This window comes from Alosa alosa, chromosome 3 (genome assembly GCF_017589495.1).
Source record: "Alosa alosa isolate M-15738 ecotype Scorff River chromosome 3, AALO_Geno_1.1, whole genome shotgun sequence".
In the NCBI taxonomy this organism is placed as follows: Eukaryota; Metazoa; Chordata; class Actinopteri; order Clupeiformes; family Clupeidae; genus Alosa; species Alosa alosa.
Genome location: NC_063191.1, coordinates 27,774,813 through 27,786,063, shown reverse-complemented (window position 1 = coordinate 27,786,063; position 11,251 = coordinate 27,774,813). Strand labels below are relative to the sequence as shown.

The 11,251-nt window shown below is 42.8% G+C and overlaps 1 protein-coding gene across 1 annotated transcript; it reads left to right on the top strand.

Annotated features, from left to right (window-relative positions):
- Positions 1-4,518: 4,518 nt before the first annotated feature.
- On the top strand, positions 4,519-10,699 carry LOC125292167 (beta-galactosidase-like). The gene is made up of 3 exons (XM_048239357.1): positions 4,519-5,402; positions 5,720-5,938; positions 9,194-10,699. Exons 1-3 carry the CDS (start codon positions 5,238-5,240, stop codon positions 9,395-9,397), a joined length of 588 nt encoding a protein of 195 aa, XP_048095314.1. The 5' UTR covers positions 4,519-5,237; the 3' UTR covers positions 9,398-10,699.
- The last annotated feature ends 552 nt before the right edge of the window (positions 10,700-11,251 follow it).

Sequence of the window (11,251 nt, the reverse complement as noted above, 5' to 3'; positions counted from 1 at the left end):
CCCCTCACCTTCGAGGAGATCAAACACGTGAGCGACATCCACCAGTAGACCAACCACACTACCCAATATTTACCACTACACTACTAAATGACCGATACATAACCCTGCTTAAACTTCTCATATTTAGCCATGTTAATACTGAGTCATGCCACTGAAGACCTTACCTAATTTAATACTTAAATAAATATGCCTTAAATTGACTGTTCAGGACAGGACTGCAATATGAATACTGTACCTTGTTAATTAATTAAAAGTAATTAATTTGTCCTTATTATGACAGTTTGCATATGTTTGTGGTATTCTGTATTCTATTTAGTCTAATACTGGTATCTTTAGGCTATTTGAATTTACTATAAACTGTTCATTTTAATGTAATGTTTATTGATGTCGTAAGTGGCTTTGGACAAAAGCATCTGCTCAATACCATTAAACATAAACATAATGCTGTTTCCCTCTAGCTTTATGGATTTGTGCTGTATCGAACCAAGCTGCCGAGGAGCATTCCAGACGGCCAACCTCTCATCTGAATGGCATCCTCTGAATGGCATCCCCTAACGGGTACAATCATTTTGCCTCCTCTGGATAACGGGGATATTGGTTTAATCTTCATTTGTAGTAATGGCTTTTACCCTTGGCTTGTAGTAATGGCTGGATATTGTGTTTAATCCTTGGCTTGTAGTAATGGCTGGATGTGTGTTTAATCCTTGGTTTGTAGTAATGGCTTTTACCCCTTGGCTTGTAGTAATGGCTGATATTGTGTTTAATTGTAGTAATGGCTGATATTGTGTTTAATCAACTTGGCTTTGTAGTAATGGCTAGTAATGGCTGGATATTGTGTTTAATCCTTGGCTTGTAGTAATGGCTTTTACCCTAATTTTGTAGTAATGGCTGGATATTGTGTTTAATCCTTGGCTTGTAGTAATGGCTGGATATTGTGTTTAATCCTTGGCTTGTAGTAATGGCTGGATATTGTGTTTAATCCTTGGCTTGTAGTAATGGCTGGATATTGTGTTTAATCCTTGGCTTGTAGTAATGGCTTTTACCCTTGGCTTGTAGTAATGGCTGGATATTGTGTTTAATCCTTGGCTTGTAGTAATGGCTTTTACCCTTGGCTTGTAGTAATGGCTGGATATTATGTTTAATCCTTAATGGCTGGATATTGTGTTTACCCTTGGCTTGTAGTAATGGCTTTTTACCCTTGGTGTAGTAATAGCTGGATATTGTGTTTAATCCTTGGCTTGTAGTAATGGCTGGATATTGTGTTTAATCCTTGGCTTGTAGAAATGGCTTTTACCCTTGGTTTGTAGTAATGGCTGGATATTGTGTTTAATCCTTGGCTTGTAGTAATGGCTTTTACCCTTGGTTTGTAGTAATGGCTGGATATTGTGTTTAATCCTTGGCTTGTAGTAATGGCTTTTACCCTTGGTTTGTAGTAATGGCTGGATATTGTGTTTAATCCTTGGCTTGTAGTAATGGCTGGATATTGTGTTTAATCCTTGGCTTGTAGTAATGGCTGGATATTGTGTTTAATCCTTGGCTTGTAGTAATGGCTGGATATTGTGTTTAATCCTTGGCTTGTAGTAATGGCTTTTACCCTTGGCTTGTAGTAATGGCTGGATATTGTGTTTAATCCTTGGCTTGTAGTAATGGCTTTACCCTTGGCTTTGTAGTAATGGCTGGATATTGTGTTTAATCCTTGGCTTGTAGTAATGGCTGGATATTGTGTTTAATCCTTGGCTTGTAGTAATGGCTTTTACCCTTGGCTTGTAGTAATAGCTGGATATTGTGTTTAATCCTTGGCTTGTAGTAATGGCTGGATAATGTGTTTAATCCTTGGCTTGTAGTAATGGCTTTTACCCTTGGGTTGTAGTAATGGCTGGATATTGTGTTTAATCCTTGGCTTGTAGTAATAGCTGGATATTGTGTTTAATCCTTGGTTTGTAGTAATGGCTTTTACCCTTGGCTTGTAGTAATGGCTGGATATTGTGTTTAATCCTTGGCTTGTAGTAATGGCTTTTACCCTTGTCTTGTAGTAATGGCTGGATATTGTGTTTAATCCTTGGCTTGTAGTAATGGCTTTTACCCTTGGCTTGTAGTAATGGCTGGATATTGTGTTTAATCCTTGGCTTGTAGTAATGGCTGGATATTGTGTTTAATCCTTGGCTTGTAGTAATGGCTGGATATTGTGTTTAATCCTTGGCTTGTAGTAATGGCTTTTACCCTTGGCTTGTAGTAATGGCTGGATATTGTGTTTAATCCTTGGCTTGTAGTAATGGCTGGATATTGTGTTTAATCCTTGGCTTTGTAGTAATGGCTGGATATTGTGTTTAATCCTTGGCTTGTAGTAATGGCTTTTACCCTTGGCTTGTAGTAATGGCTGGATATTGTGTTTAATCCTTGGCTTGTAGTAATGGCTTTTACCCTTGGCTTGTAGTAATGGCTGGATATTGTGTTTAATCCTTGGCTTGTAGTAATGGCTGGATATTGTGTTTAATCCTTGGCTTGTAGTAATGGCTTTTACCCTTGGCTTGTAGTAATAGCTGGATATTGTGTTTAATCCTTGGCTTGTAGTAATGGCTGGATATTGTGTTTAATCCTTGGCTTGTAGTAATGGCTTTTACCCTTGGGTTGTAGTAATGGCTGGATATTGTGTTTAATCCTTGGCTTGTAGTAATAGCTGGATATTGTGTTTAATCCTTGGTTTGTATGTAATGGCTTTTACCTTGGCTTGTAGTAATGGCTGGATGTGTGTTTAATCCTTGGCTTGTAGTAATGGCTTTTACCCTTGTCTTGTAGTAATGGCTGGATATTGTGTTTAATCCTTTGGCTTGTAGTAATGGCTTTTACCCCTTGGCTTGTAGTAATGGCTGGATATTGTGTTTAATCCTTGGCTTGTAGTAATGGCTGGATATTTGTGTTTTAATCCTTGGCTTGTAGTAATGGCTGGATATTATATTTTAAATCTGGTTTGTAGTAATGGCTTTTACCCTTGGGTTGTAGTAATGGCTGGATATTGTGTTTAATCCTTGGCTTGTAGTGATAGCTGGATATTGTGTTTAATCCTTGGCTTGTAGTAATGGCTTTTACCCTTGGGTTGTAGTAATGGCTGGATATTGTGTTTAATCCTTGGCTTATGTGACAAGCTTTTACCCTTGTCTTGTAATGTGTGGCTGGATATTATGTTTAATCCTTAGCTTGTAGTAATAGCTTTTACCCTTGACATAGTAATAGCTGGATATTATATTTAATCAACATAGTAATAGCTGGATATTATGTTTAATCCTTGGCTTGTATTAATGGCTGGATATTGTGTTTAATCCTTGGCTTGTAATGGCTTTTACCCTTGAGTTGTAGTAATGGCTGAATGTGTGTTTAATCCTTGGCTTGTAGTGATAGCTGGATATTATTGGCTTGTGGTAATAGCTGGATATTGTGTTTTAATCCTTGGCTTGTAGTAATGGCTTTTACCCTTGGGTTGTAGTAATGGCTGGATATTGTGTTTAATCCCTTGGCTTGTAGTAATAGCTGGATATGGTGTTTAATCCCTTGGCTTGTAGTAATGGCTTTTACCCAGGTTGTAGTAATGGCTGGATATTGTGTTTAATCCTTGGCTTGTAGTGATAGCTGGATATGTGTGTTTAATCCTTGGTTTGTAGTAATGGCTTTTTAACCCTTGGGTTGTAGTAATGGCTGGATATTGTGTTTTAATCCTTGGTTTGTAGTAATAGCTGGATATTGTGTTTAATCCTTGGCTTGTAGTAATGGCTTTTACCCTTGGGTTGTAGTAATGGCTGGATATTGTGTTTAATCCTTGGCTTGTAGTAATAGCTGGATATTGTGTTTAATCCTTGGCTTGTAGTAATGGCTTTTACCCTTGGGTTGTAGTAATGGCTGGATATTGTGTTTAATCCTTGGCTTGTAGTAATAGCTGGATATTGTGTTTTAATCTTGGCTTGTAATAACGGCTTTTACCCTTGGGTTGTAGTAATGGCTGGATATTGTGTTTAATCCTTGGCTTGTAGTAATAGCTGGATATTGTGTTTAATCCTTGGCTTGTAGTAATGGCTTTTACCCTTGGGTTGTAGTAATGGCTGGATATTGTGTTTAATCCTTGGGTTGTAGTAATAGCTGGATATTGTGTTTAATCCTTGGGTTGTAGCAATGGCTTTTATCCTTGGGTTGTAGTAATGGCTGGTTGATATTGTGTTTTAGTTATAGCCTTGATCAGTGGCTTTCAGGGTGGAGAAAGTGGACCATATCTTAGAAGAAGTTAATGCTGCACTGACTACAATCAGGGGTCACTGAGAAACAAATTCCAAAGAGATAATCAAGCCCAGTAAATAGTGAGATGATAATCAAGCACATGTAACGGATGCCAGCTAGCTTAGCTGTGCTTGTGGAACGTTGGTAAACCTCACTCCCCGACGACGCCTCAAGAGTGCTGCTGGCATGCGAGCCAGTAGCCTGGGCTATTGGCTCAATTGTTAGCGCGCTCGCCTCCCGATCCGAGGTGCTGCTGTTCGCGGGTTCGAGTCCGGGCGTGTGCAGGGCTGAATCGCGCAGGTTCAACACAACGCAGGTTACACACAGTAAATAGTGAGATGATAATCCAGCTCATTAAATAGTGAGATGATAATCAAGCCCAGTTAATAGTGCCATGATAATCCAGCTCATTAAATAGTGAGATGATAATCAAGCCCAGTTAATAGTGCCATGATAATCCAGCTCATTAAATAGTGACATGATAATCAAGCCCAGTAAATAATAAGATGATTTGTCAATCCTGTGCATGACCCTGTTCTATGATGTGCACTCACAGGATTCCCTGATATTATCTTTGGTTTTCAGTTAAGGATCTATGAGTAATAATAGAACTTTTCCTGATGTCTATTTATTCATCATGATTCATTGATGTTGTACCAGTTGCCCTAGTAATTATGTTGCACTAGCTGATGATGTATAAGTTGATGTACAAGACCTAGCGTATGCTGCACTAGTTGATGTTGCACCTGTATTGTGTTACATTGGTACATTAGTGCACTGGTTGCTGTTTGTGGCTTTGATTCTCAGGGAGCAAACTAAGTGATGTGTGCGTAGGTACCACGTGCCACAGTGTAGCTCTGCTCAGTGACCGGGCTGGGTCGGTTCTGTTCCTCAGTGATCGTTAACACGGGTCCGGGCTGGGTCGGTTCTGTTCCTCAGGGGCTGGGTCGTTCTGTTCCTCGGTGACTGTTGACATGGGTCTGGGCTGGGTCGGTTCTGTTTCTCAGGTGTACCAGGGCCTGCTGCAGCGAGACACGGAGCTGGTCATGAACGTGACGGGTCAGGAGGGAGACCTGCTGGACGTCCTGGTGGAGAACATGGGGCGGGTCAACTTCGGCAGCAAGATCCACGACAACAAGGCACGTCTCTCACTCTCTCTCACACTCTCTCTCTCCCTTTCTGAAGCTTTGTCATGGAGCATTCTCAGTCTCTCTCACCCTCTCTCCCTGAATCTCTGCCATTGGTCATCCTTTTTCTCTTTCTCTGTATCTCTCTCCCTCCCTCTCTCTCTGCCACTGGTCATCTGTTTTCTCTCTCTCTCTCTCTCTCTTTCTCTCGTCATCCTCCATCCTCTCTCTCTCTCTCTCTCTCTCTCGTCATCCTCTCTCTCTTGTCATCCTTTCTCTCTCTCTCTCTCTCTCTCTCTCTAAAGCTGCTCTCTCGCTGTCCAACACAGGGCATCCTGGGTGAGCTCATCCTGGGAAGGAACGTGCTCACCGATTGGCTGATCTTCCCTCTGGACATCGACGGCGCCATCTCTAGCGGTTGGCCCCACACGGTGCTCCAAGGCTCCGAGGGGCCGGGCGATGGGACGGGACCCACCGTCTACATGGGCACTCTGCCGCCCAATGGCCTGGCTTGGGACACCTACCTCAAACTCACCGGCTGGACCAAGGTACACACACACACACTAGTAAATCTAACCACCTTAGGGTACGTTCAGACTAAGTGTCTTTTTTGCAGCTGCCGCCGTCCGTTTTACATTATAACCCTATGGAGTAGGCCGTGTTTTCAAAAAAGTCATCGGCTTCTTTTAAAATGTGACCGCAACTGTCTTTTTCTGCAGCTCAGAAGTTGAGAAATATTCAACTTCTAGCGGAAAAACGCCATACGTCATGCTGTCTTTTTTACAGCTGACCAATCACAAGCGGATTACCGAGACCTGTGGTTTCCCATGACAACAAGTAAAAAATGGAGAAGGTGACAGAACACCGATCGAGAGACTCGTTTTAGTGTCTGAGCATAGGGAATTGTTTGACATGACTTTACCATAACATACCAAAAGCAATAGCCAACCCCAATTCTTTCTTCCGCGATATTTTGTATCCACACGTAACGTTAGTTACTTTGCCTATCGCAAAAAAAACCCGCTTCCGGCTGCTTTTTGGAACAAGAGCGCTGGCAGATTTTTTTCCAAACTGAAAAAGTGTTCTGCATAACTTCTTTTGTCAGAAAAAGACGCTAAGTCTGAACGTACCCTTAGATGTTTATAAAAATATAAGGAGTTGTTGTGTGAATGATGAGAGTGCAGGAAATGCCTTTCCCGGATGAGGGAAGTTTTGACTTGCGTGTGTTGTCCCTTATGAGGCTGATTGTAAATAAGCATTTTGGCTTGCGTATTGTTCCTCTTACGTGGCTGATTGTAATTAAGCATTTTGGCTTGTGTGTATTGTCACGTATGAGGCTGATTTCATACGTGACAATGAGCTGAGCTCCAGCATTTATTGACCATATTTTGTAGCCTGGCCCTGGATAAACCCAGACAACTCTGTGAGCACATTTCAATTTGCTCTGCAGATCCATCAGGCCATCTTCCAATTCACCCAGGAACCAATCACAGCCGCTTATCTAGCATGGGGCGGGCTTTATATGATGACAGACAGAGCAGTACAGTTAGCAGCGCTGTGGAAATGTCATCTGACAGTATCCAAACCAATGTCTCAATTTCCCTATACACTGGAGGGCCTAATCCCATTTCTTCCTATCTATTTTATGCATTGCTTAGTCAGACCGGTGTATCCCTGGGCCCCTTTCTATGTATCAACTGTCTTGCCCAACCCTGTCTTTTTACCATGCAAAGCGCTTTGGGTCAACTCCTGTTGTATTTCAATGTGCTGTAAATAAAAGTGACTTGACTTGAAGTGACATCTGGAGAGCTTCCTCCCTCTCTCTGGGTAGACAGCAGATGGATCATAAAGTCACAAGTGAACTCCTGTTGTGTGTGTGTGTGTGTGAGGTTCAGATGACTTTAGTTCCTCCGTGACAATTTGGTCACTTCCTCATTTTAACTTCTTTGTCCTGCTGCTTGTCTGAAATAATTTTTGGAGTCTTTAGGCCTAGTCCACACGTACCAAACCGATCTTTTTTTCCTCCGTCTTCCCAGGAACCGTATCAAGAATATTTGCGTCCAAACGGATCCATCTCAACACGACTCAACACGTTACTTCATACCCCAGGCCTATAGGTGGCACTGTTTCTTTACAGAAATTGACCAAAACTTGCGCTTTACAAACAGACAGAATAGGCTACGACGAAATGGCTTGTGCAAGGAAACTAGAATTGTTTGTGTGGACTGATGGTGAACTGTCAACTGTAGTCAACAGTAAAACTAATCAACTTTATTTTACGGTTTGTGAAGGGTGCAGTCCCGTCCTTTATTTGGCTAACGCAGGTAGGCCTACTAATCACCTTTACTTTATTTGATTGTAGGATAGTCCGTGATTCACATTAGTTTTGGCTATCACCGCAATTAGGCTACTAAACGCAAGGCTTACCCAAGTTCTAGGCTATTCTGTCGCCACATTTATAATATTGCTATAAAACCTTCATTAGTAACGGTCAATACGTTTGCCTGCATCAAATCGCGCATTTGCATTCAGTGTGCTACCATCGGCTTAACGTGAGTTCTAAAGCGTCTTTGTATGCTTATATCTGATTTCACTTTCGACTGTGAATGCATGTATATATGTTGTAAGACATGTAAAATAAATGAATGACACTGGCACTACGCACAAATTAATGTAGCCTAAACTTACACCGCGACTTTCCTAATAACTTAAGTTCTCTTCGCGTCACTGACAGTAGCTAGAATGCATAAAAACACCGGGAAAAACAGTGTTCAGTCCACCAAGTCATAAGCTATCGGGCCGCGCAGCACCAGTTGTGATATTTATCCCAACGGAGTGTAATCGTAGGTAATGTCATGTATGAAAACTAGTATTGTTAGGCAATACTATAAGTGCAAGTCCAGGGCAGCTGAGGTGTGGCGATGACATCATCGACACATAAACAGGATGCGGCTGTCTAAACTAATTCAAGCGGGCTACGGTTTCAGATTTTTTCACTCTGGGACCAGGTTTCAGAAAACTGCGGTTTCGGGCAGTGCGTTTACAGGATTCGTTTGGACGCTCGGCCAAGACTAAGCAAAACCTCTGCGTTTAACCTAAAAAGCGTCTCCGTGTGGACAGGCCCTTAGTTAGATACTTACAGTGACTGCTTCTGTTTGATCTGGCTCTGATCTGGCTCTCATCTGGCCCATGCCTGGCCCATCGGTACTGGAGCTGCAGCAGGGACGGGTGCTCTCTAGGGGCTTCATAAACTACTCCGCTATTCAAATCGCTAGTTTGTGCTGTAGGCAGAACTAGCCCCAAAACCTTTTTAGGCAAGTCCCGTCCACTCTGTGGCCATTTTGCGAAGCAGTTTGGGCAGTCATCGGGCAGCTATTTTCCTATTCAAGTGAATAGGGAGGCAAACAGGAAGGGGCGGGATATCTGTAGAAACGGCCATATGACAGTAAGGCATTACAAACTAACCCCATGAATTTCTATGGATTCTTTGAGTGCTGTCTCTTAGTCGTGGACAGCATGGTTAAATGGGCTAGACGTTGCTATGTGTGGAAGTACGTCATTGGAAATGACACCTGTTCCACTGTGACGTGGGGTGTGTACAGCTGGACTAAAGAACACCTCTGCTGTGGATACAACATCTAAAGGTGGAACACGCGCTGCTAACAGCTAGCACTAGCAGTAATGTTAACACCAGTGCTGAACAACAATCAGGAAAAACTAGTGTGACTTGCTGCTATCTGATAACTCGATAACTTCTCGCTTTCTCTCTGTGCGTGTGTGTGTGTGTGCGCACGCGTCCTCAGGGTCAGGTGTGGATTAACGGGGTGAATCTGGGCCGGTACTGGCCCACGCGTGGTCCGCAGCAGACGCTGTACGTGCCGGGGCCGCTGCTTAGCCAGTCCCGACCCAACAACATCACAGTGCTGGAGCTGGAGGCGGCACCTGCCCACCCGCGAGTGCTCTTTATGGACCGCCCGCAACTCAACACCACACCTGGGAAACCATGACCAGACACACACACACACACAAAACAGACACACTTCACGTGGACCGCCCGCAACTCAACACCACTGAGTGGAATTATACACACACACTCTTTATTCACACTCTTTATACACACACAACACACACACACACACACTCTTTATTCACACAAACACTCTTTATTCACACACACACTCTTTTCATGGACCACTCACAACTTGCCATAGAGGTGCCATGGCTACAATGCCATAAAGGTCAAACACACACACACACACTTTGCTGCTGCTGCACAACTGATCATTCAGCATGTTTGCTTCCCTACCTGACTGGAGGTAGAGGGAGAAATTCAACCCCAAACTCTCCACCTTCCCCAGATCTTAGCCAATCATCACCGTGCACATCTACCAAAACTGTGCCCACACATGAAGCTAAAGATTAGACTAAATGCCATATAAGTATTCTAGTGAAGTGCTTTATTAATGAAGGAGCGTGTGATGTGATCTCATTGCAATGTCATGACCTCTCACCCAACGTAATGCAGAGTCGACAGACTGGACAACTACACTGAAGTCCTGCAGTAACAGACTGGACAATCAGGACTAGCACTCAAGCCAAATTAGCTTGATGTCAGGTTAAGTAAATGAACTGGTAAGATAATGCAATCCCTATTTGAGGTCCTGTTATATAACTGCTGATCAGCTGATCAAACTGCAAACTTGTTTTCTGATTCACACACAGAGTCAATTGAGGATTCTGCGCTCAATAATTCATTTATTTTTGGTTATTTTTTCATCTCTCTGTAGCAAATCCATCCAGACACATTTCAAGCAGCTTTATACAATTCATGTAAACATTGTAAAAGACCAAGGGGGTTTATCTCTCAAAGCAGCATCTGTGGGCACCCCCCAGAAGACACTCTTAAGTGTGTACACGCTGGGATTGACCAAGGATGCTTTATGAGAGACCCCTCAGAGGTAAACCGTAAGTCACTGGTTGATTCATGTTATGTGACACTATACATCTCAACAACCACCACGGAGTCTTATCACCATGTCCCAACATTGTGGTTGAAAGAGACCCTGGCTGGGAAATATACAAATGGACAACACCAAATTGTAAGGAGTATGGTGAGGTATGGAGACACACGTCAGGCTGATGTGCCAGGAACTCTCACTGAGATACAGGAAGTGTCATCGTTCTGGAACTCTGCTGTTCAACTGTTGTGATCATGAACATGATGTTTGCTGTGCTTCTCCTCATTTCATATACAAGATTTTGTAAATATGTTGTTCATTTGAGATAGAATTAAACCGATTTTTAAATAAGTTCCTCTCTGTGTGAAACTGTTCATTTCAATAAAATATGACAATGACACACACGACAGACCTGAGACGTCAGGAAAAAGTTAAGACATTGAGGCTTAGCAATACACACAAACTACAGCTGGTATCTATCCAGACAGTATCTGAACGTCATAGTGGTCAGCACGTGATAGTGTAGGACCTGACACTCCGGATTGTCTGTTTTTTAAAGTCTTCAATGGGTCTGCAGTCAGTCCTGGCAGCTGGAGGATGAGGATGACCATCATCAGTCCTGCTGTAGCGGCAGTGAGCGTATTCACAGACAGAAGGCTGTTGAAGGTGTTTAAGTGTCTGTAGATGAGCTGGTTGGAAGGCTGTTGACGTCAGCACAGGAGACATGAGGGCGGCCAGTAGACAGGACCGGGTCAACTGAGTGCGACCAAGATGACTGGAGAGGTGGAGAAGGAGTTTATGGCAGTCCTACAGGTATCTGTGAAATGTGCTGGATTAAGAGTGGCAGTCCAGTCTGCTCCTTTATTAAAATACTGGGACAGTCTCAGATTTAAGTCTCTCTCT